Source organism: Entelurus aequoreus, linkage group LG25 (assembly GCF_033978785.1).
Source record: "Entelurus aequoreus isolate RoL-2023_Sb linkage group LG25, RoL_Eaeq_v1.1, whole genome shotgun sequence".
Lineage (NCBI taxonomy): Eukaryota > Metazoa > Chordata > Actinopteri > Syngnathiformes > Syngnathidae > Entelurus > Entelurus aequoreus.
This window is the reverse complement of record NC_084755.1, coordinates 36,539,761-36,564,591: the sequence shown is the minus strand read 5'-3', so window position 1 is coordinate 36,564,591 and position 24,831 is coordinate 36,539,761. Positions and strand designations below refer to the sequence as shown.

The following is a 24,831-nucleotide window of genomic DNA, read 5'->3' as shown; positions in this document are numbered from 1 at the left end:
AATCATTGTGTCATCGTCTTCCTCCTGCGTACTAAAACCACCGAAATCCTCTTCGTCGGTGTCGGAGAAGAACAGGCCGTAAATAAGCCGCACTGTTGTATAAGCCGCAGGGACCAGAACGAGGGGAAAAAGTAGCGGTTTATAGTCCGGAAATTACGGTAGTCTTCTCTGCCGCTGTGATATAAGACTATGTCTCATCACAATTAAAACTTGCTGTAGTACGAAGCCTGCTTCGTTGATTCTTCCATACTTGCGAGCGCAATAATGTACTACTCACAAATACCGAAAATTCCGGATTATAAGATGCTACTTTTTTCCTACGCTTTGAACCCTGCGGTTAATAAAACGATATGGCTAATTTGTGGATTTTTTTCTCCGCTAATGGCCAAAATGTTTTTTGTTCAATAGTTTTCATTGAACAAAAGCAGATACACTGAAATGGTGTTATTGTTTGTGCTATGGCGCCATTGGTGTTCCGGGTTGAAAATGTACTTGCTGTTTAAATGCCTTAAACCGGAAGTAAAACCGTCCCTAGCGTGTCTGCTCAAGAGGATTCTTCATTCATCACTCCAAGCATAGTTTGTAAGTTTTACAATTTAACTAAAACAATTCATACTTACTAAACTGTCCCACCTGTGATGTCTGTAGGAGCGTTTTTACGGATGTTTGTACGGGCTATCATAATTTAATGAAGCTCGCGTCGTTAGCATTGGCTAATATGCATATAACATTTAAGAGTGTCTGTGTTAGTATTGTTAACTTACAATGGCATTCTTTTTTAATTGTTTCAGTTTCACAAATTCCTCAGTTAGTTAACCAAAACGTCGCCGTGGAGTTATTGAGTCTGTTTAGCTGATTGGAGAGCTAGCTTCTGCATCGAGTGGGTCCATGGCGATGACTTCTGTTTTGTTTTTTTTGATCCGCAAAATAGACAAAACTTGTCAAAAGGCGAAAAAACACAGAAAAGACACACGCTGAAGCCCTGAGAAATAACTAGTAGTGGCTGTGCGTGAAAAGCGTTTGCACATGGATACATAATTTACTCGATCTAAATGTTCGTAAATCGAAAAAGTTCACAAATAAAGGTGTTCGTAAATCAAGATTCCACTGTATATTACCTTTGATATTCAATGTGATTGATACGCAACACAATTTTTACTAAATGAATGCTGCCTTATCCCCCTGCAGGTGCTGGTTAACAGTAATCGTCTTGGAGAGCATGTAATTGTTATCCCAGGAAAGGTGGAGGAGGTGACACTCCCTGAACAGGTTGACATCATCATATCGGAGCCCATGGGCTACATGCTGTTCAATGAGCGCATGCTGGAGAGCTACTTGCATGCCAAGAAGTTCCTAAAACCGAATGGTAAGAAAGATGTTAATAGTAAAATACATATTGAGACAGTTATTTTTTAGAATTGTTTTGCAGTTTGTGAAATTTAAATTAATGTTGTATATATGTGTGTGTGTGTGTGTTCTTGGTTGCTTGTGTTTTAGGTAAAATGTTTCCCACTCTTGGGGATGTTCACCTTGCCCCCTTCACAGACGAACAGCTGTACATGGAGCAATTCACAAAAGCCAACTTCTGGTGAGGAGAAAGAAAGAGGCAAGAAATGATGTAGATGAATGGGATACATGTAAGGAATTGATCTAATCGTTACAGCTGGTGAGGCAGCTTGCTAATGTTAGCTTTGTGCCCGTTGTTACACATTTAGCATTAAGGTGATATGTATAGTCTGCTTGAAGTGCTTCGGCGATAGGCAACGTCTGTTATGCTTTTTACCATTTTCTAAAGTATATACACTCAACAAAAATACAACACTTAAGCAATCAACACTTGATTTTTGCTCCCATCTTTCATGAAACTTAAAGATATAAATCATTTTCATAGAGAAAGGGACTATCTTTCTCAAAAATACTTCACAAATCTGTCTAAATCAAAAACAAAATGAATGGCAATGGGCCTCAGAATCTTGTTACAGTATATCTGCCTTCAAAATCCCATTATTAGTCAATAAGATACGCCTTACCCCACAGCTACAATGGGCCACTCGATCTACAATGATCCACAAACCGCTCACTCCTCCGGTCAACATGCCAATTGCACGCTCCCTCAACACTTGAGACATCTGTGGCATTGTCCTGTGTGATAAAACTTTAATTTTGGCAGGCCTAACACATCTGTGCTGTTTAATTAGCATATTGATAAGCCACACATGTGAGATGAATGGGCCATTTCAAAAACATTTCTCACTATCACTTATTTAGATCGATTTGTGAACAATACTTGGAATAAATAAGTCTCTTGCGTACATGAAAAAAGTTTTAGATCTTTTGAGTTCAGCAAACGAAAAGATGGGAGCAAAAACAAAAGTTTGTGTTTATATTTCTGCTGATTTTTTTTACTAGTTCAAACATTTGGCCATCTTGTCTTAAGGCTATTACACACAAATATTTGTAAATATTTTGTATCTGTTGCAGACCCCACATATAAAGACAAAAAATCAGGCATTGAGTAGTTTTGATCTTTTTGTGTGTTAAAGTTAAGTTAAAGTACCAATGATTGTCACACACACACACACACTAGGTGTGGTGAAATGTGTCCTCTGCATTTGACCCAACCCCTTGTTCACCCCCTGGGAGGTGAGGGGAGCAGTGGGCGGCAGCGGTGCCGCGCCCGGGAATCATTTTTGGTGATTTAACCCCCAATTCCAACCCTTGATGCTGAGTGCCAAGCAGGGAGGTAATGGGTCCCATTTTTATAGTCTTTGGTATGACTCGGCCGGGGTTTGAACTCACAACCTACCGATCTCAGGGCGAACACTCTAACCACTAGGCCACTGAGTAGGGCCGTGTGCTACGATTATATCAACACAGCACACACATGACGATTCTGTCCCACTATGGAGCCTGACTCTAGTACTGCAAGACTGAAATCTTGCGTGAACAAATGTGATCTATACGGGGTGGCCGTATCGATCTAAGATAGTATCCATACCAAAGTGGGTATTGGTATCGAATCAATACTAGTGGGATCAATAATATTGTTGCCGTTTCTGTTTTATATGTTCAGCAAATTACTTGATTTTCTTCACAGAGTTCATGCAACTTCAGCGTCTCTTCTCATCTGTCAGTGCAAACCGCGTTATTTTTCACAAAGTGTAATGTTAGGTAATGTATGTCTATGAATGCTCTCATTCATCCAGGTCATTGTAATCGCAGGGCATTCAATCGATCACAACTGGACTGTTTGGTTTGTCTTAGAAGACGTTTGATTCGCCTCTCATCCAAGTAGGCTTCAGCAGTTTGTACTCGTAGACTTAGATTGGTCAGATATAGTCTAGCGCAAGGGTCACCAACGTGGTGCCCGCGGGCACCAGGTAGCCCGTAAGGACCAGATGAGTAGCCCGCAGGGCTGTTCTAAAAATAGCTCAAATAGCAGCACTTACCAGTGAGCTGCCTCTGTTTTTTAAATTGTATTTATTTACTAGCAAGCTGGTCTCGCTTTGCCTGACATTTTTAATTCTAAAAGAGACAAAACTCAAATAGAATTTGAAAATCCAAGAAAATATTTTAAAGACTTGGTCTTCACTTGTTTAAATAAATTCATTCATTTTTTTTACTTTGCTTCTTATAACTTTCAGAAAGACAATTTTAGAAAAAAAATACAACCTTAAAAATGATTTTAGGATTTTTAAACACATATACCTTTTTACCTTTTAAATTCCTTCCTCTTCTTTCCTGACAATTTAAATCAATGTTCAAGTAAAAAAAAATTTTTTATTGTAAAGAATAATAAATCAATTTTAATTTAATTCTTCATTTTAGCTTCTGTTTTTTCGATGAAGAATATTTGTGAAATATTTCTTCAAACTTATTATGATTAAAATTCAAAAAAAAATTCTGGCAAATCTAGAAAATCTGTAGAATCAAATTTAAATCTTATTTCAAAGTCTTTTGAATTTCTTTTAAAATTTTTGTTCTGGAAAATCTAGAAGAAATAATGATTTGTCTTTGTTAGAAATATAGCTTGGTCCAATTTGTTATATATTCTAACAAAGTGTAGATTGGCTTTTAACCTATTTAAAACATGTCATCAAAATTCTAAAATTAATCTTAATCAGGAAAAATTACTAATGATGTTCCATAAATTATTTTTTAAATTTTTTCAAAAAGATTCAAATTAGCTAGTTTTTCTCTTCTTTTTTTCGGTTGAATTTTGAATTTTAAAGAGTCGAAATTGAAGATAAACTACGTTTCATGTTTTCTCCTCTTTTAAACCGTTCAATTAAGTGTAAATATAATTAATTATTAATAATAACATAGAGTTAAAGGTAAATTGAGCAAATTGGCTATCCATCCATCCATTTTTTACCGCTTATTCCCTCCGGGGTCGCGGGGGGCGCTGGAGCCTATCTCAGCTACAATCGGGCGGAAGGCGGGGTACACCCTGGACAAGTTGCCACCTCATCGCAGGGCCAACACAGATAGATAGACAGACAACATTCACACTCACATTCACACACTAGGGCCAATTTTGTGTTGGCTATTTCTGGCAATTTATTTAAGTCTGTATCAAACTGGTAGCCCTTCGCATTAATCAGTACCCAAGAAGTAGCTCTTGGTTTCAAAAAGGTTGGTGACCCCTGGTCTAGCGGCTGGTGCAAACAACCAAAATGTTTGGAGTTTGTTGTTTTGGAGTATAAACATTTGGGGTTTAGGTAATGTAGTGGTTTTGCTTACATTTAAACATTAATATATGTTTAATTGTATATAGGAATGCAGTGTTTCCCCCAGAAAATCTGTTAGTTAAGGTGGTGTCTCTCCGGCGGACAGACCGGGGAAGGGGGTGGGTGGGTGTAAGGATCGGTGTAACTCGGCCTGTCGCCTGAAAAAATAGTACAATAGCAAAAGGAGATACTATTCATCCCTGAACACCATGGAGTTCATGTAGGCTTTATGATGCAGTTACATTATTATATCAACTATCAGAGACAGAAACTCTTCTTTTAACAGAATGTCCTTTTTTGCTGCTTCAACACAGAAAAAGGTCAAATGAAATAACTTAGTTGTTAACTGTAGGTCAATAATGCTTGTCTTTCTCTCAGACAGACAGGGCTTTGCTGTCCGTAACACACACACACCGCACAGTGAGCTAACGTTACGCTAAAAGCTAATTAGCCTTCACCTCAAGGACTGCGAGCGAGGTGAGCTGCCGTTTATGTTTCTAGAACGTTAACGGGCTCATAGTGATGTTATTAGTAGTTAACTGGGAGGTGTTTATTATAATTTGGGGAGAGTCCACTGCCTTACCTGCTAAACACCTTTCTGCTCACTCCACGCAGGAACACTGACTTTATGCGCTCTGAATACGCACTGCTGATTGGCTGTTACATGCGCTCTGAATACGCACTGCTGATTGGCTGTTACCGCCCTGCGTGTAACCAATCAGATGGTTCTGTGGGTGGGACAATGCTGGGTGCTGCAGAGACGTACTGACAGAGGCAGAACTAAGCGGAGCAGCTTGTTAAGACTTTAGTTTAGGCGGTGGCTCTTTGTTGTTAAGGCGGCCGCCTTAACAACAAAGCGCTGCGGGAAACCCTGGTAATGTATCATTTTAGATTATTGTATTTAGATATAAAAACATTTTTATTTGAAGAACATATTTTAATGTGCTCAAGTAATCATAATCAACTAGAGGGGCAAATTCACCAAATTATTCAATGATAATGACATTTGAAGTCCAAAAGTGTCTGTATGGATCAGTTTCGGCAATACTAGCTAGCCCTGTATTTACTTGGTATCTGATTGATACCAAAGTTCACAGTATTGCACACTGCTGTGATCTAACAAAATCAAAAGAAGAAAAAACAGCATAACAACCAACCACCATAGCAACAAACAGAAAAACAGGCAATTCAGAAGCGGACAGAAAAGAGGAAAAATGATGATCACAGGATGGTAATCTTGGGACTGGTTTTTAAAGAAAAAAAGACTGTTTTGGAAAAATAATGGATATTGTGTGAATACCGAATGTATCATCAACTGAGTATGTTCTCAACAAAGTACCGGTAGTTGCAATGCTTTTTCAGCTTTTGTTTACTTTCTGTACCACGTCACAATTCACGTAGCGATGACTCACGAGGTCTAGGCTTCCCCAGAGATACGGGGCCCTAATCTCCCATGTGTTTGAGTGGAAAAAGATCTGCGCAGGATTCTCCCCCTCTACTGAAGTTTGTCATTGTGTGCCTTGCACGCTTTGGGTGGAGCAACCTTTAAATGTGGCCTTCCACGTTTTCTCCTGTCGATTTAGGTACTTTTGTTTCTACGTGCCTTTTAGGCTCGAAGAAGGAAACATTATATTACATTTAAAAGTTTGGATGCATTGAACATCACACATAATACAATGATAAAATAAACTTCCAGAAAGCCATTGAATCTATTTTGACCTCTTCAATTGAGACACCTGCAAACATCCATTGAGACGAGGATAAAAGGACCATAATGGCAATCTGAATTATCTATCAAAAATCTAAATGCACATGTATCTGCTGTGTCTCGTTTGTAAGTGGAACAGCTGAAGAAGGGCGCAACCACGACATGAAACACAACAATTTCGATTGGATGATGATCAGTGAACTATGCGACTATTTCATACATCAATCAATCAAACTTTATTTTATAGCACTTTTCATCTACAGTTAAGTAGCACTAACAGAAAGGGAATAAAACACATGCATATATGCACACAAAGCATTATTGACAATAACAAAACATGGCATAGCACTGAGGATTGAGGTTTTAAAATATATGTAAAACTAAAATATAAATAATACATTAATAAGAACATAACATTGAGAGAATAACAGTATTAAATAAAATACAGAATACAAATTAAGAACCTAAAGAGATTTCAACACGATCAGTAAAAACCCTGATTAAAAATGTGCGCTTCGGTTGGTAGAGCGGTCGTGCCAGCAACTTGAGGGTTCCCGGCTCGATTCCCGCTTCCGCTATCCTAGTCACTTCTGTTTTGTCCTTGGTCAAGTTACTTGACCCACTTGCTCCCAGTGCTACCCACACTGGTTTAAATGTAGCTTAAAGGTTTAGATAATGGGTTTCACAATGTAAAGCGCTTTGAGTCGCTAGAGAAAAAAACCGCTATATAAATATAATTCACTTCACTTTTAAAATATCAACAATCCTGAGGCTCTCTGGCATGCTGTTCCACAGGTGGGTTCCATAGAGGCTAAATTCCACAACCATGGGTCTTTCTTCTGGTATTTGGTAAAGATAGAGGGCCAGCGTCAGAGGACCTCAGGATCCACGATATGGTAAAGTAGGTCAGATAGATAAGTTGGCGCAAGGCCATTAAGACATTTAAAAACTAATAATAGAACTTTAAAGTGGAATCTGAAGCGGACGGGAAGCCAATACAGCAACTTTAAAACTGGTGTAATGTGCTCCCACCCTCTGGTCCTCGTCAGCACCCATCCAGCTGAGTTTTGTAATAATTGTAGAGTTCTGATATTCTTTTTGGGGAGAACAGACCATTACAATAGTCTAAACTGCACAAAATAGCATGCATTAGCACCTTTGTCAGCCTGAGAGAAACGGGTGGAATCTATGTTCTTACGATGATAAAAACCTATTTTTGTAATATTTTTGATAAGTGCGATAAAAGTCAGCTCAGAGTAAAAAATCACGCCCAGATTGTTTATGGCTTGTGTAGGTTTAATATCTCGTAATTTTGTAAAAGTTTCTCTGGCCTTCAGGACTTATAACTAAAACCTCTGTTTTGTCCTGGTTGAGCTGTAGAATATTCACTGCCATCCATGCCTTGATGCTTACAATGTAGTCATATAGGGTATGTATTTTATTAATATTATTTTATATTGTCAGGAGACCGCAATGAACAACTGTTTATCATCAGCGTAACTGTGGAAACTGATGCTGTGTCTACTAATGACCTCCCTAAGACGAAGCATATAAAGATGAAAAGAAATTGGACCTAAAATTGAGCCTTGGGGAAACCCACACGTTTTTTTTAAAAGGTTCCTGAGAAACATGCATCCATACTTTCATAAAAACATATGTTTGTGAGATAAGAGTAGAACCAGCACCAGAGCGGCAGACCAGGTGTCTAAGTCTATTTAATAAAATATGATCGTCTACTGTATCAAAAGCGGCACTTAGACCCAGTAGAACCAACACTAAGATTTGTATTATCTAAATTCTACTTCATGTCGTTTAACATTTTTGGAAGTGATACTGTATCTCAAGACTGTGGTTCTAAAAAATTCAAATTTCAGCGTATGAAAATTCTGTGTTTGAAAAGTCGGTGTTTAAAACTTCAGTGCATAACAATTTGATGCTTAAACGCTAGACCCACTTGCGGTAAATTATGACAGAAGCAATCCTGTCTCAGAACCAGGTGTCAAGTTTAAAGTCACGTGGCACGGGTCTTAAAAAGAGGAAGGTTATGCAACACTAAACACCACAGGCCATTTAATCTGCTGTATGTGCTTGGATCCCTTTTTATAAACAATTTTCTGCAGAACTTTGTTGTAGAAATCTGCCTCAGACTTGTTGCTGTGTAAACAAGCCACGCCCACTCTGCCCCACTCTGTTCTGCATGAAGCAGAGCTTCTAGGGGTTACCGTAGTAACCCATATGTTGCTCAAAAGTGCAGGTTCTAACCATTGGAATAATTTTTTTAGTATGAAAATATCCAGTGGGCTGCTTTGAAATGTTTATTATGTTGTATTATGCCCAGGTAGCCCAGTTAGCAGCCTTTTTATTGCTGTTTTGCAAGACCAATGTCACGTGACCTCATACTTGATACCTCACTGGCTGGTTCTGAGACAGGGTAGATTGCTTCAGTCTTGTGAGTCTTGCTTTTTAAAGCAGCACATTTTTCAGCACTGATTTTTTTACACATAATTTTTTAACAAATGATTTTTATACACTGAATTTTAACACACATATTTTTTAAACAAGCATTTTGCTAAAAAAAAATAATTCCCAATTAAATTGTCAGCATAATTTGTTGTAAAACAATAATCAAACGCAAACAATTCTGTTACATAGATTCAGTGTCAAATAAAAACGTTTTGTTATAAAAACACAAATTAACCTCCATATGAGACCAGACCACAAGACAATCTTATAAGACATAAGATAATCAGGCGTTTGCGGTCTTTGGTCGGAAGTGGGAAAATCGGGGGGAAAAATCTGTCTTCGTGTGTACCCCGCTTTAGTCGTTGCATTTTTCCTTGTCTTTAAGATGCTTATGCCTAGCAAGTGGAGACCCAACCATGGTCTATTTTTCATTATTGTTTTCATTTATTTCATAAGTGTTTGGGGAAAATGATTGGCCAGGTGAAAACATCTGTGTTGCCAACCATATTGTTTTCAAGTTTTTACACAAACAATGGATCATATTTGAAAAGTTGTATAGCTATCAAAAAGGTGGCTCATAATTACAATCTTTCTGGCTCCTCAGGTACCAGCCTTCCTTCCACGGTGTAGACCTCTCTGCCTTGCGGGGAGCAGCAGTCGATGAGTATTTCCGCCAGCCAATTGTGGTATGTGTATGAATGTCATATCACACAACACCAAATATATGGAATCTTAGTGATTACCACTAATTCTGATAAGGATTATGAAACTAGTTTGACTTTACATTAGGGCTGTACATTTATGGTCAAAATCATTATCATGATTTTATCAATATTGAAATCATGTTTGTTAATAGTGATTAATCATTATGTTACATAAAACACAGTGTTTCCAACAAATCGCCAATCTACTTGCGGTAATGTGGTCCCGGAGATAGAGGGTGGACGTAAAACGTGATGTCCTCATGTAATTTGTAATAAAATAGTGTATTAATAGGGCTAAAAAAACCTTATCCATATATTTCAATACACATCTTTCTGGTTTTGTTTCTATATTAGTGTTGACATTAAATGTTTTCTCATTACGTAACGCCTTCAGCTACATTTATCTATTTTTGATGGGTTTTTTCGAAGCCATAAAAAATGCAGCATTTTATAATATTGTGTGTAGAAACCTTGACTGACTCCAGAAGTTATCAATACATTTCTTGGTGACTGTGGACTTACAAACCTTATAGTGTTGATTTCATTAACTTATAATTTTCATCTTTATTTTTGAATTTATTCAAAAGACTAACCTGTCCTACTCGCTAATAGTAGAACATGTTATTTTACTTGACTTGATTGCTCATACCTTTTTAAATTACTATTTTGTTGAGACAAAATTTAAAAAATTCACAGTATGAAAATTTCTTATCACAGTTATTGAGACCAAAATTATCAGTTGTTATTATCGCGGTATATTTAAATGTGCTGAAAAAAAATTAAAAGTACTTATTCTGAAATTTTTTAACCAAGTTTTATTTAGAAAAAACAACACAGACAACACATTCTAAATAATTTATTTTGTAGAAGAGTTATTGTAGATAAGAACACTGTTTCATGGACCTCAAGTAGACATTGAATGTGCCTATGAAAGCAACACAAGCATTATAAACAAAGTAATATGGCAGAAACAAAATAATAATATCAATAAATACAAATAAATGTGAAAATTGTGCAAGATAGTGCCTTATAAACATAAGAAATAAACAATTAAAACAAATGTAAGAACTTTTCAAGGTGGCACCTGATGGCCATAAGACATAACTACACTTGTTGTCCATATAGATACATATAGTGTTCATGTATGAGATCAAAATAATAATTACCGTAATTTCCGGACTATAAGCCGCACCTGAATATAAGCCGCGCCAGCTAAATTTAGGGGAAAATACAGATTGCTCCATATATAAGCCGCACCCGACTATAAGCCGCAGGGTTTTGATGTGTAATTACCGTAGTATATAGAGGTTCCTGCTACCACGGAGGGGATTGTCGGGACAGAGATGACTGTTTGGGAACGCAAAGCGTCCCATTTATTAACAATAAATCTTTCAATCATTCAATCAAACTTTCCCATCTTTGACATGGCGAACAGCATTCATGCAGAGTACAAATAATACAACGGTGCAAAGTAATACAAAGTGCTCGCCTGTACGTTATCAAAATAACCAGCCTACCGGTATATGAAAAGTCAGTCTTTAATCATTGTGTCATCGTCTTCCTCCTGCGTACTAAAACCACCGAAATCCTCTTCATCGGTGTCGGAGAAGAACAGGCCGCAAATAAGCCGCACCCTTGTATAAGCCGCAGGGACCAGAACGAGGGGAAAAACTAGCGGCTTATAGTCCGGAAATTACGGTACAATGATTTTTTTATCAATATTCAAATCACGATTATTGAATATGTTAGGTAAAACAGAGTTGTGGTGGGGTGTGAACAGGACTCCATCTTGTAATTTGTGAATTGTAATAAAAAGGCTATAGATAAACATTATCCACATATTTAAAGACAAATATCTGTTTTTTTGTTCATTAACAGTATCAACGTGTCTTCTTTTTCTAATTGCATGATGCCTTTAACTATTCTTACATTTTGGTAGATCAATTTTTTTAAGTTACGTACATTTATATGTACATGCTGTATCGAGACAGATCCATTAAGAGCTTGAGAAGAAATATGTTGTATATGAATTAACTATACACAATAAAACATTAACAAAATACTATGTCTAGTGAATGTTTTTTTAAGTAATAACTGTGACATGAAAAAATCTACACTTAATGTAAAAAAACATGGTGTTTAGTTTTTGATATCAATATAAAACACAAAGCAGTTTGGCTAATGAAGATAAAGTCTAATAAACAAGCTTTGTTCTTCTCTAACAACACAAAGTGGTGCAGTGCAACAGTTTGGCCAACAAAAATAAACAGGAGTGATAACTCCCACATCGAATACACAATCTTCACAGCCTGCGTTCAATTCGATGAGATGACAAAACATAGCTAGTATTGATGTCATTTGAACACTGATAACGTTTGCAGTTAAATAAATGACGAGTGAGCATCCCCGGAAGCAAACTAAAGCCTTTACAAGCAAGTTGTGACATCGTCCCCTAACATCGCCTGCTGCATGTTTCCTCACGTCATTAACGCTCAGTCACAGCAGCTGATGAACGCTGTATTGAAAAAAAGAAAGCAACATCAAATAGTTTTCTCCTTCGCTGTATATTTTTAGTGTGAGACAAATGAGTCTGTCTCCAATATTGTCCACTCCTGTCGCCATTTAAAAACAGCAGTGCACTCTTAAACGCACGCCAAGACTCCACTGAAATGAAACGAGGAAAAATGAAGTTACGGCTGTGTTTACTCGGAGGAGAAATCTTCGTAGCAGAGTCTGTGCAGTTGTGTTCCGCCTTTCTTTTTTCAGGCCAAATGACGCTAATGCGCATTGCCCAGCGCTGCTGTGACTCAGTTTCCAGAAAGTAAGCAGTGTTGCCTAAAATGCATTAATAAATGACGGTTTTTCGGTAATTACAAATTCAAACGGTATTACTAACCGTCGGGAATTTTACAGCCGTTTATTATCATGTTTGCCGTTACATCCCTACTTAGATTGCAGTATCTGTCTTATTTTGGAGTAACAATGTTTGTTTGTGCTATGTATTCAGTGGTATCACAGTCACAGTAATATCACAGCATATCTGACATTAGTTTGAGGGAAGAGTTGCTGCATGTATTGGTATAGGAAATTAAGTATTGGGCAATATTTGCATGTTGGATATCGGTTTAAAAAAACCAATATAAGACATCCCTAGTCTTCACTACTTGACTGTGCCTTAGGATGAATGTAGAGAGTGGCATAAAAGCAGTTGGAGCTGTCTCTTATGGTTACTTAATGCAACGATTCAGCAATTAAAAAATGCTGCAGCTCCACTTAAATAGTGCGGATTACTAACTTGTCACATCTGCCATGAGTGCAAAGCTGACGTCAACAGTCCAAAACAGGAAATAGAAAATATTAAATAAGAGTCTGATAGAAAATACACAACTGAGAACAAGACAATAAGTCCAAAACTTATTTATACTGTAATATGATGTGTTGTAGGGGTGGGATGGTTAAAAAAAAATCCACGGTTTTATGACACAGTTTTTAGTTCAGTTGAGTCTACTTTTTTTTTTTGAGCACTGAGGAATATCATAAATCCCAAAAATCAGCCGTTATCATTTATCGGTTGTCGTTCTTACAAAAATATTTTAGTCTTGTCTTTGAGTACACAAGCAGTTATTGTTTCCCTTTAGTGTGACCCCTACTGTGGGAGTCCACCAATATACCCTGCAGCTCTTATTGCAATACAGGGAAAATTTACATATTTCAGACATCGTAGCAAAAGATGATTAATCATGATTAATTAATTGGGAAACTGTGATTAATCTGATTAAACTTTTTTATCGTTTGACAGCCCTAATATTAATGTTTACTTATTTCTTTTAATTGAAACAAACAGTTTTTAACCACCTGAGTTGATGATCTTGCACTACTTTTGCAAAATCGTATGACCTCAAATCTCCTTCTACAGGACACATTTGATATCCGTATCTTGATGGCAAAGTCAGTGAAATACACAGTCAACTTCCTAGAGGCCAAAGAGGAGGATCTTTACAGGTATGATTGCAGTTGCCTGTGTGTTTGAAGTTCAAGACTTTTTTAAAGTACCTTTTTAAAATGTATTTGGTTACCTTTTCCTTTTTGTTTCAGGATAGAGATCCCATTTAAGTTCCACATGTTGCACTCAGGTCTTGTGCATGGTCTGGCTTTCTGGTTTGATGTGGCATTTATGGGATCAGCGTAAGTCACAAATTACTCAGACTGATATGTACCATAATTCAATGGTCACTCCAAGCAATTCATTGCTTCCTTAAATTTGTCGCAGTATGTTTTTCTTACTTACTCAAAACAACACACTTTTGTCCTTTCCACAGTATGACAGTATGGCTGTCTACTGCACCTACAGAGCCTCTTACCCACTGGTACCAGGTACGCTGTTTGCTGCAGTCTCCTCTTTTCACCAAGGCTGGGGATACACTGTCCGGCACCGCAATACTAGTGGCCAACAAACGGTAGGATTGTTGTTTGAGAATGATTAAATGTATATTGTAATTACCAGTATTATCTTTCAGGAAGACCAAAATTGGTCATCACTACACACAGTGAAATATTTCAAGAATGTTTTTAGATTCCTAAAAATGTTGATTATAATAGTCCACAGTTAATAAAAACCCAAATTCAGTACGTCATAGAATTAGAAAAAGTTCAATATTGTAAACTACTGTTTTACACTCTAACCAAAACATTAACTGCAAAAACTTGCATGAGCCTTCAATCTATCCTATTGTCTTAAAGAGGCTGTTTGCAATCTTTACACAGCTGCCTGGAGAGTGAAGGGGCTAAAATCCTTCGCTGTTGCCATTTCCAATAAAAGTAGTGTGTAGTTCTAACTTATATCTGTCCGTATAGAAGCGCTAAAAATTACAACATGGCTGACGGAGAGAAGTGGAGGCACGTAAATAAGACTATCCACAAAACGGCGCATCCTGAAGAGCAGTGTTGATTTTGTTGACTAATAATAACTACCGGTAATCAATTTTCCCTTGACAAAAATAAGACGATAACTAATCAAAATGCACATTGCCTTAAACTGATATTTTAACGAATAAAAACAAGACAAACATTTTGACGAAAATGTATTCCAATCATGTTTAATTTTGTCTTTTAGATAGCTAGGACAAGTTGGGAATATATCCAATCACAGGTCTTCAACAGCATACATATGAACGAGGGGCCTGGAGTTAAAATTATATCCATCTGCAATTAATCTCGATTAATTTCAAGTTGGTTGGTATGTTTATTTTGAACGTGTATACAATTTCAATATGATACATCACATGTTTTCCTTTTTCTTTACAAAATGTCCGAAAAGGAGTAGGAAGAAGCAGAGTTTATTTAATTCTACCCCTTTTCTACCTAGTAGCAATTCCTGTACTAAAACATGTTCACTTCCTCTTCTTAATTTGTACATAATTTACATAAATTCATTCTGAATACAACAGTTCTCTTCATAAATAGTTAAGTCAGTTATGATTCACATAATAAGATGAATATCTTATTTTCGCTAATGTTCAAGACGTTTTTCTTCCTTGTACTTTTTAAACACTAGTTTGAACATTTTCTTAAAGTGGATCATATTAGCACATTGTTTGACATCTTTGCTTATTCAATTCCATAATTAAATTCCACATACAGATATACTAAAGGTCTTAAGTGTTGAACGTGCATACAAATGTTTAAGTTACATTTTTCTCTAACGTTATATTTCTTTTGTTGAGAAAAATTGTTGCACATTCTTGGGTAGCAGGTTATTGTTTGATTTGAACATAATCTTATCTGTTTGCAAACACACCAAATCAGTGAATTTCAATACTCTTAATGGAATAAATCATACTTGCCAACCTTGAGACCTCCAAATTCGGGAGATGAGTGGCGGGGCGTGGTTGAGGTGGGGGGGCGGTGTCAGGTGGGGAGGGGTTTGGTGGTAGCGGGGGTGTATATTGTAGCGTCCTGGAAGAGTCAGTGCTGCAAGGTGTTCTGGGTATTTGTTCTGTTGTGTTTATGTTGTGTTACGGTGCGGATGTTCTCCCGAAATGTGTTTGTCATTCTTGTTTGGTGCGGGTTCACAGTGTGGCGCATATTTGTAATAGTGTTAAAGATGTTTATACGGCCACCCTCAGTGTGACCTGTATGGCTGTTGATCAAGTATGCCTTGCATTCACTATTATGTGTGTGTGTGTGTCTGTGTTAAAGCCGCGTATATTATGTGACTGGGCCGGCACGCTGTTTGTATGGAGGAAAAGCGGACCTGACGACATGTTGTAGAGGACGCTAAAGGCAGTGCTTTTTAAGGCACGCCCCCAAAATTGTTAACCGGGTGGAAATCGGGAGAAATTCGGGAGAATGGTTGCCCCGGGAGATTATCGGGAGGGCCACTTAAATTCGGGAGTCTCCCTGTAAAATCGGGAGGGTTGGCAAGTATGGAATAAATGGTTTGTGTGTTTTCTGTATCCAACATTATGGATCATTCTAACTGACCTATTTTGTAACAGTTAGTGAATAAAGTGTACTTTTGTAATTATTTCCCAATATTTCTACACAATAACTGAAGTATGAACACTAGCGAGCAGGAAAGAATATGTAGTGATTTTATTCTAGAACTTATTTTGCCTTAATACAGAAATATTTTTTGCCACTTTATGTTGCATATTTTTTTTAATGAGATTTCCAGTTTATTTCCTCATCTATTGTTACACCCAAAATTGTATTTGTTTTACTATTTCAATATATAATTAGTCTATTTGTATTTGTGTTTGACTTTCTCTTCTGCTGTTGGCGAATAGCATCATTTTAGTTTTACTGAGATTTAAAGAGTCTGTTTTTGTCTAACCATCTCTTCAATTTGTTTATTTCTTCAGTTATTATTTGTATTAGCTTCTGTGCTGTCTCCTTAACTAGGAACAAAATGCAATTATTGTGATTTAATATTTTAATCATTTGATAGCACTAATATTAATACATTGTATTTGTTGGCACCTTTTAAAACCCCCAAGGTCACCTGACAAGCAGTAAACATAATCACAATTAGGAATCAAAGCAAGGAACTGCTGCATAATGGCGTATGGGAAAACATAGACTATGCATCAATGTTGTTTTTAGGCAAGTCTTTATTTTACAAACAATACTAACACAACTCTTGAAAGACAAGATAATGAATCAACATTAGGTATTAGGTATTGACTCAAGCTATGGCCCTATTCTGTTTTCCAATTCACACTGCCAAACAAAACAAAAACATTCGGAATCAAACCTGAAATAAAAAACACACCCTTTTAGTCTTTAAACTCCCATTTCACTTAGACACATTCTGATTGCAGAGGTGGGACGTTCAACTTCTTAGCTTTTAAAATAGCATGTCTCTACTGCAAATAGTTCATGACAGCTTTACATTGATTGGATTTAGGATTGCCTTTTGTAAGTGTTTGGGGTGATCACATTACAGTTGGCTGCACTGTGTGCATGCGTGGATGTTGAAAATACAATTCAATTTCAATTTATTTGAACAGCTGAAATTTCAAGATGAACCTAGAAAGCACTATAGCCTTTAGAGTGGGGATGTAACGTCACATGCCACGATAATGCCGTGGCATGTGACAGTGTTGGGTAGCCAGATAGAATTAGATGTTTGCACAAAGCTAACAGTGTCATCCAAAGCATTACGTTGATATTTTACAATGAACCGTGAACTTCTGAAATGCGCTTATCATGCATGCAGTTTCTGGTGAATGCCATTGTGGGGGGTTTTTCAACCATGATTGTTTGGTGATTGGTTCATTTTAATCACAGTTATTTTATTTGAATGCTGCTGACATTTTTTTGAGAGTGAACCTGTTATTTAATGATACTGAAAACAAAATCTGATCTTCTTCTCAACAGACAAAGTTACGACATCAGTATTGTTGCCCAGGTGGACCAGACTGGTTCAAAGTCCAGTAACCTCTTGGATTTAAAGAACCCCTTTTTCAGGTAAGGTGGTTGGTTACTAAGGCCACAAGCAAACGCATACTTTTGTCCTTAAAAATGCAGACTTTTGCAAATGCTGTGGCCAAAGTGTAGCGTTCCAAAACTCTCCGCTCAGCGTATGCGTGTACACGGCACAAACGGAGACTTGTACTCCTCTGATGACGTTGTGGTTGTACGCTGTCATTTCCAAAGCTCAACACTGCCTTGCTAGCATTAAACACACTTTAAGAGGACTTACTTTACTGTAAACATGCTTCTATTTTAAAGGCCTACTGAAATGATTTTTTTTTATTTAAACGGGGATAGCAGATCCATTCTATGTGTCATACTTGATCATTTCGCGATATTGCCATATTTTTGCTGAAAGGATTTAGTAGAGAACATTGACGATAAAGTTCGCAACTTTTGGTCGCTGATAAAAAAAAGCCTTGCCTGTACCGGAAGTAGCGTGACGTCGCAGGTTGAAGGGTTCCTCACATTTCCCCATTGTTTACACCAGTAGCGAGAGCGATTCGGACCGAGAAAGCGACGATTACCCCATTAATTTGAGCGAAGATGAAAGATTTGTGGATGAGGAACGTGAGAGTGAAGGACTAGAGTGCAGTGCAGGATGTATTTTTTTTCGCTCTGACCGTAACTTAGGTAAAAGGGCTCATTGGATTCCACACTTTCTCCTTTTTCTATTGTGGATCACGGATTTGTATTTTAAAGCACCTCGGATACTATATCCTCTTGAAAATGAGAGTCGAGAACGCGAAATGGACATTCACAGTGACTTTTATCTCCACGACAATACATCGGTGAAGCACTTTAGCTACGGAGCTAACGTGATAGCATTGTGCTTAAATGCAGATAGAAACAAAAGAAATAAGCCCCTGACTGGAAGGATAGACAGCAGATCAACAATACTACTATAAGGAGACACCGAACCAAACACTGGACCTGTAACCACACGGTTAATGCTGTGCCGCCTGTCGAAGCCTAGCAATGCTGTTGCTAACGACGCCATTGAAGCTAACTTGGCTACGGGACCTCGTCAGAGCTATGATAAAAACATTAGCGCTCCACCTACGCCAGCCCTCATCTGCTCATCAACACCCGTGCTCACCTGCGTTCCAGCGATCGACGGAGCGACGAAGGACTTCACCCGATCATCAATGCGGTCGGCGGATAGCGTCGGATAGCGCGTCTGCTATCCAACTCAAAGTCCTCCTGGTTGTGTTGCTGCAGCCAGCCGCTAATACACCGATCCCACCTACAGCTTTCTTCCTTGCAGTCTCCATTGTTCATTAAACAAATTGCAAAAGATTCACCAACACAGATGTCCAGAATACTGTGGAATTTTGCGATGAAAACAGAGCTGTTTGTATTGTGATGCAATGTGTCCAAATACTTCGTTTCAACCATTGACGTCACGCGCAAACATCATCATACATAGTCGTTTTCAACCGGAAGTTCCCTGGGAAATTTAAAATTGCACTTTATAAGTTAACCCGGCCGTATTGGCATGTGTTGCAATGTTAAGATTTCATCATTGATATATAAACTATCAGACTGCGTGGTCGGTAGTAGTGGCTTTCAGTAGGCCTTTAACTCTGCATTAACAAAAAAGACACATCAAAATGAGCTTTGCGACACAGTCCCGCCAGCCACCATGACAGTCAGCTGTTTTGGATACGATTGCGGTCAGACCACCACCTGATGGAACAACTTTAACTATGAAGACTTTTTGCTTTGTGTCTACGGATGATGTTTGTTAAGAAATGATCGATGTTGATGCCATTATCGAATCCTCTTATCGGACCGATTCCTTATCGAATCCAGATAGGTTGTTGTGTGTGCACCGAGTTCCAAAAGCCGTAGATGTTATTTGACTGGGCCGGCACGCTGTTTATATGAAGGAAAAGCGGACGTGACTGAGGACAGCATGCGGACGTTAAAGGGTGAAGATTTTAGGTGAGAAAGGACGCTAAAGGCACGCCCCCAGTGAGCATATAGTACTGCTATGTGCGTTGTAAATAAAAAAATTGCAGACAAACACATCACTAACATACTTTCGACATCCCCGGTGAAGCACAGTGGAGAAGAAGGGGACCAGCACGGTAGCGAATCGATACACACAACGGGGCAAGAGAAGTCGGCTTTTACTTTTTCCGAGGAGCCCCACGGCAACGAGACTGACTTTGAAAATGAGGAGAGGGAATCTGGCGTGTTTGATGGAGAACTTGCCCAGCTGTTCATTTCGTACACAGAAGATGAGGACTTTGATGGATTTGTGGATGGGGATTGATCAAAAAATAATGTGAGTACCGTATTTTTCGGACTATAAGTCGCAGTTTTTTTTCATAGTTTGGCCGGGGGTGCGACTTATAATCAGGAGCGACTTATGTGTGAAATTATTAACACATTACCGTAAAATATCAAATAATATTATTTAGCTCATTCACGTAAGAGACTAGACGTATAAGATTTCATGGGATTTAGCGATTAGGAGTGACAGATTGTTTGGTAAACGTATAGCATGTTCTATATGTTATAGTTATTTGAATGACTCTTACCATAATATGTTACGTTAACATACCAGGCACGTTCTCAGTTGGTTATTTATGCCTCATATAACGTACACTTACCGGTATTCAGCCTGTTGTTCACTATTCTGTATTTATTTTAAATTGCCTTTCAAATGTCTATTCTTGGTGTTGGCTTTTATCAAATACATTTCCCCAAAAAATGTGACTTATACTCCAGTGCAACTTATATGTTTTTTTTCCTTCTTTATTATGCATTTTCGGCCGGTGCGACTTATACTACGGAGCGATTTATACTCCGAAAAATACGGTACATTGATAAATACTTCAATAAAGTACAACCGAACTCAGCTTTGCTCCTGCTGCCTTTTTAAAACAGCGTCCATGCATGCTAGCGTATGTTTTAAGCCAGCATATGTTTAACCATGCCTGCGCCCAAAAATACGCTGCGCCTTATTTATGCGTTTAATACAGAAATAGCACCCGTAACTGACACGGCGCATTTTAATACGGTGCGCCCTATGGTCATGAAAATACCGTATAGTGGCTTCGATAACGGGCACCGGTTCTCAAAAAGGGATTCGAATCAATGGAGTCGGTTCTTTTCTTATCGAAGCATCGGGAGAACCGGTTTTCGAACATCATCTCTATTTGTGTCCTAAGAAAGGTGCAACATTATCTCATGTTTTAATCCCTATTTAAAAACAGATCATTGAAGTTACCTTACATGTGTTGCTTTCATTTGTGTATAGGAGCCGGGCGCGACCGTGCACACGCATATAACGCGCCCGAGCGACTAAAAAAACATGCTGTATCCTTTCTCCTTGTAAATGTTAAAGACAATGTACACTCCTTGCACATGTATCTCTATATTGATCATTAAATGCTTGATCATTCAACAAGAGTTTTGCAGCGGCACATGCACGTCCTTGCGCTTTAGGCACTTCAACATGCAAACGGCTTTCCTTGACTCACAGACACTACATGTCATATATCACCATGTTGCTGAATAAACATGTTATAATTCCATGAGTGTTGCGTTTCAGCAGCACAGACGTGTATGCGCGCTTTAAACACAAAAAAAGCAAGATTCATGATGTTCCCAGGGCTCTGTTTAATAGCAGGCTAGTTTTAAAGATAATGTACATGTCATTGTACGTCTAGTCATACTTGCCAACCCTCCCGATTTTTCCGGGAGACTCCCGAATTTCAGTCCCCCTCCCAAAAATCTCCACGGGCAAACATTCTCCCGAATTTCACCCGGACAACAATATTAAGGGCGTGCTGTGACGGCACTGCCTTTAGCGTCCTCTACAACTTGTCGTCGCGTCCGCTTTTTCACCGGCCCAGTCACATGTTGTATGCGGCTTCTGCAGACACACATAAGTGACTGCAAGACATACTTGATCTACAGCCATACAGGTCACACTGAGGGTGGACGTATAAACAACTTTAACACTGTTACAAATATGCGCCACACTGTGAACCCACACCAAACAAGAATGACAAACACATTTCGGGAGAACAGCCGCACTGTAACACAACATAAACACAACAGAACAAATACCCAGAATCCCTTGCAGCCCTAACTCTTCCGGGCTACCACCAAACTCCGCCCCCATCCTCCCGAATTTGGAGGTCTCAATGTTGGCAAGTATGCGTCTAGTATATCAAAATAAACATTATAACAGAAGTGTAATGCCACCAAGTCAGCTTCTGATTGGACCAAATGTGCATGACAGCAGGTGTGTATGCATTTGTGTGTAAACATAGAAAGTTTGGAAACTACGCTTGTGTGGATGGAGATAGTTTAATCCTTGGATATGTGTTTTGAAACCATTTTTTTTTGTGTGGACATTGCCTAAATCTAGTTATTAAACTGTATCATGCACCCAGAAAGCTGAGTTAGGGAGCACTTTGTCTTTCACGAATATCAAGTGTCTATATTTGTATTTACAGGTACACAGGTACAAACCCCAACCCGCCTCCTGGGTCACATTACAACTCCCCATCAGAGAATATCTGGAACACAGGTGTAGGCTACGGCATGAATCAAGGGATGCCTTCAGGTGAATAACAAATATAACATTTTTAGGATGTATTTTTTAGCTGGGAACACCCTGCTTTTCTTTTAATTTTTCATCAAGTATTTTGAAACTAATTTCAGTGGATAAAAACACCCCCCAACCAGTTTCAATATTTCCATAACCTGTTATTTTTATTTTTATAACAAGCAAATGTTTTTGAACAAAGTCAATAACAGCAAGGCATTATCGCCGATAAATGCTTTAAAATGTAATATCGGAAATTATCGGTATCAGTTTCAAAATGATCGGTATCGGTTTCAAAAAGTAAAATTTATGACTTCTTAAAACGCCGCTGTGTACATGGACATAGGGAGAAGTACAGAGCGCCAATAAACCTTAAATGCACTGCCTTTGCGTGCCGGCCCAGTCATATAATATCTACGGCTTTTCACACACACAAGTGAATGTAAAGCAAAATTGGTCAACAGCCATACAGGTCACACTGAGGGTGACTGTATAAACAACTTTAACACTGTTACAAATGTGCGCCACACTGTGAACCCACACCAAACAAGAATGACAAACACATTTCGGGAGAACATCCGCACCGTAACACAACATAAACACAAATACCCAGAACCCCTTGCAGCCCTAACTCTTCCAGGACGCTACAATATACACCCCAAAACCCCCTTCCCACCTCAACCTCATCATGCTCTTCCAGGGAAAGCATGTCCCAAATTCCAAGCTGCTGTTTTGAGGCATGTTAAAAGAAATAATGCACTTTGTGACTTCAATAATAAATATGGCAGTGCCATTTTGGCACTTTTTTCCATAACTTGAGTTGATTTATTTTGGAAAACCTTGTTACATTGTTTAATGCATCCAGCGGGGCATCACAACAAAATTAGGCATAATAATGTGTTAATTCCACGACTGTATCGGTTGATATCGGAATCGGTATTTAAGAGTTGGACATATCGGATATCGGCAAAAAAGCCATTATCGGACATCTCTATATAAGAGTTTAGTTGCTCACACAGAAAACACTGCCCCTTTGTGTTTTGAGAATGACAATTGCAATTCAGGCGCCAGTCCACGGAAGTACTATAAACGAACCAAGACGGCGTCAGAGGAGATGCAAACTACGTGACGCGAGAGTATATACCGGCCTTTACTCACAATGGACGCGGACTAACACTTTGCCCTGAGACGTACTGTATGTAGACATCACATGTGTGTGACTGTTTTCATAAACGCAAAAGAAGAAGTGCCTGTTTTTCTATCTTGGTAAAAACAGTTTAATTACTTGACAGATTGCTCCTGACTCGCCATAGTTGCATCTACTTCTTTTGTGCGGTTGTTTGCTACACAGTGTGGTTTGTAAAGACAGCACCCAACTAACAACGTGAAGAATTTTCAAAGTTTCAGACTCTTCCAAACTCAGGCAATTCAGCAGCAGCAGCCAGTAGCATTGCCTCTTTGCTCTCGATAGTAGCCTATAAGGCGCTGTCCTGATGCCAGAAAAGTAGTTCCTCTGTGGTAATAATTGGTATGTTTGGTATGTGGGCGATATATCGATATACTCGATATATTGCAGGTTTGTCTCTGTGCGATATAGAAAATGACTATATCGTGATATTCGCGTATATGTTCTCACGCAGTTGTTTTTAGCTGTGGGTATTACACTACAGGCTTTTTTCACTCTTTCTTGTCCCTCCTTCTCACAGACAGCAAGCGCACCTTCTTACATACGTCACATACGTATACGCCCTCTCGGAGCAGAGAGGTAGCGGCATGGGTAACGTTAGCTGTGGTGCGAGTGGTAATACGAGAGAAAAAAGGTGCCAATCTGGTAACAAATGAAGGAAGAATTAATTCCCAAGAAGTCTGGCGGTGGTTTGGCTTCAAGTGGGAATATGTCGAACAGACAACCGTAATCTGTCAAGTGTGGGGCAAAAGCGTTGCTACAAAAAGTAGCATTACTGCTAATATGTAGTATCATTTCAAAATTCACCCGCTACTTTATGAAGAGTGCTTACTCCGCATGTCGACATCTCCGTTCGGTGCTACACCAACAAAATGCCGAGGCAACCATTTCCACATCAACACCGTATGAAAAAAATAGTGAACAACAGAAGGAGATAACGTCCGCAGTAACCTACCACATAGCGATTTGATTTCCTATTATGCAGCTCATTTTTATCTGACAGTTATTGAAATATCTTGTCTGACATCATGCACAAAAGTGCACTTTATTTGTTTTAAACTATTGTAGTGGCGTTCTGTACAAAAAGTGCACTTTAATTTAGTGTTGTTTTGATATGTCATCTTAGTGACATAATGCACAAAAGTGCACTCATAGCTTGTTTTAAAATGTCTCTGACAATCTTGCACTTTCTGTTTTGAAATGACATGAATGTTTGTGCCACTGCTTAATAACTGTTTAATAAATACAGTTTTTGTCAATTGACTTAGTTGTGATTTCCCTCTCTGCATGAACGTTTAAATTGAGCATATATTAATGCAGTATGAACAAGAATGTTTTAATGAACGGTAGACACATAGAATCATCACACTGCTGTGATTATATGCATCAAGTGTTCATTCAAGGCTAAGGCAAAATATCGACATATATATCATGTATCGTGACATGGCCTAAAAATATCGAGATATTAAAAAATGGCCATATCGCCCAGCCCT

The 24,831-nt window shown here is 38.4% G+C and overlaps 1 protein-coding gene across 2 annotated transcripts in view; it reads left to right on the top strand.

The window, feature by feature from the left end:
- The window catches only part of carm1 (coactivator-associated arginine methyltransferase 1), a 74,052-nt gene that overhangs the window by 19,668 nt on the left and 29,553 nt on the right, over nucleotides 1-24,831 (top strand). For both annotated transcript variants that reach the window (XM_062036962.1, XM_062036963.1), the window contains exons 6-13: nucleotides 1,189-1,366; nucleotides 1,498-1,588; nucleotides 9,506-9,587; nucleotides 13,522-13,607; nucleotides 13,701-13,790; nucleotides 13,925-14,062; nucleotides 17,487-17,576; nucleotides 22,061-22,170. In XM_062036962.1, the coding sequence (XP_061892946.1) occupies nucleotides 1,189-1,366; nucleotides 1,498-1,588; nucleotides 9,506-9,587; nucleotides 13,522-13,607; nucleotides 13,701-13,790; nucleotides 13,925-14,062; nucleotides 17,487-17,576; nucleotides 22,061-22,170 (865 nt within the window). The remainder of the gene's footprint in view (nucleotides 1-1,188; nucleotides 1,367-1,497; nucleotides 1,589-9,505; nucleotides 9,588-13,521; nucleotides 13,608-13,700; nucleotides 13,791-13,924; nucleotides 14,063-17,486; nucleotides 17,577-22,060; nucleotides 22,171-24,831) is intronic.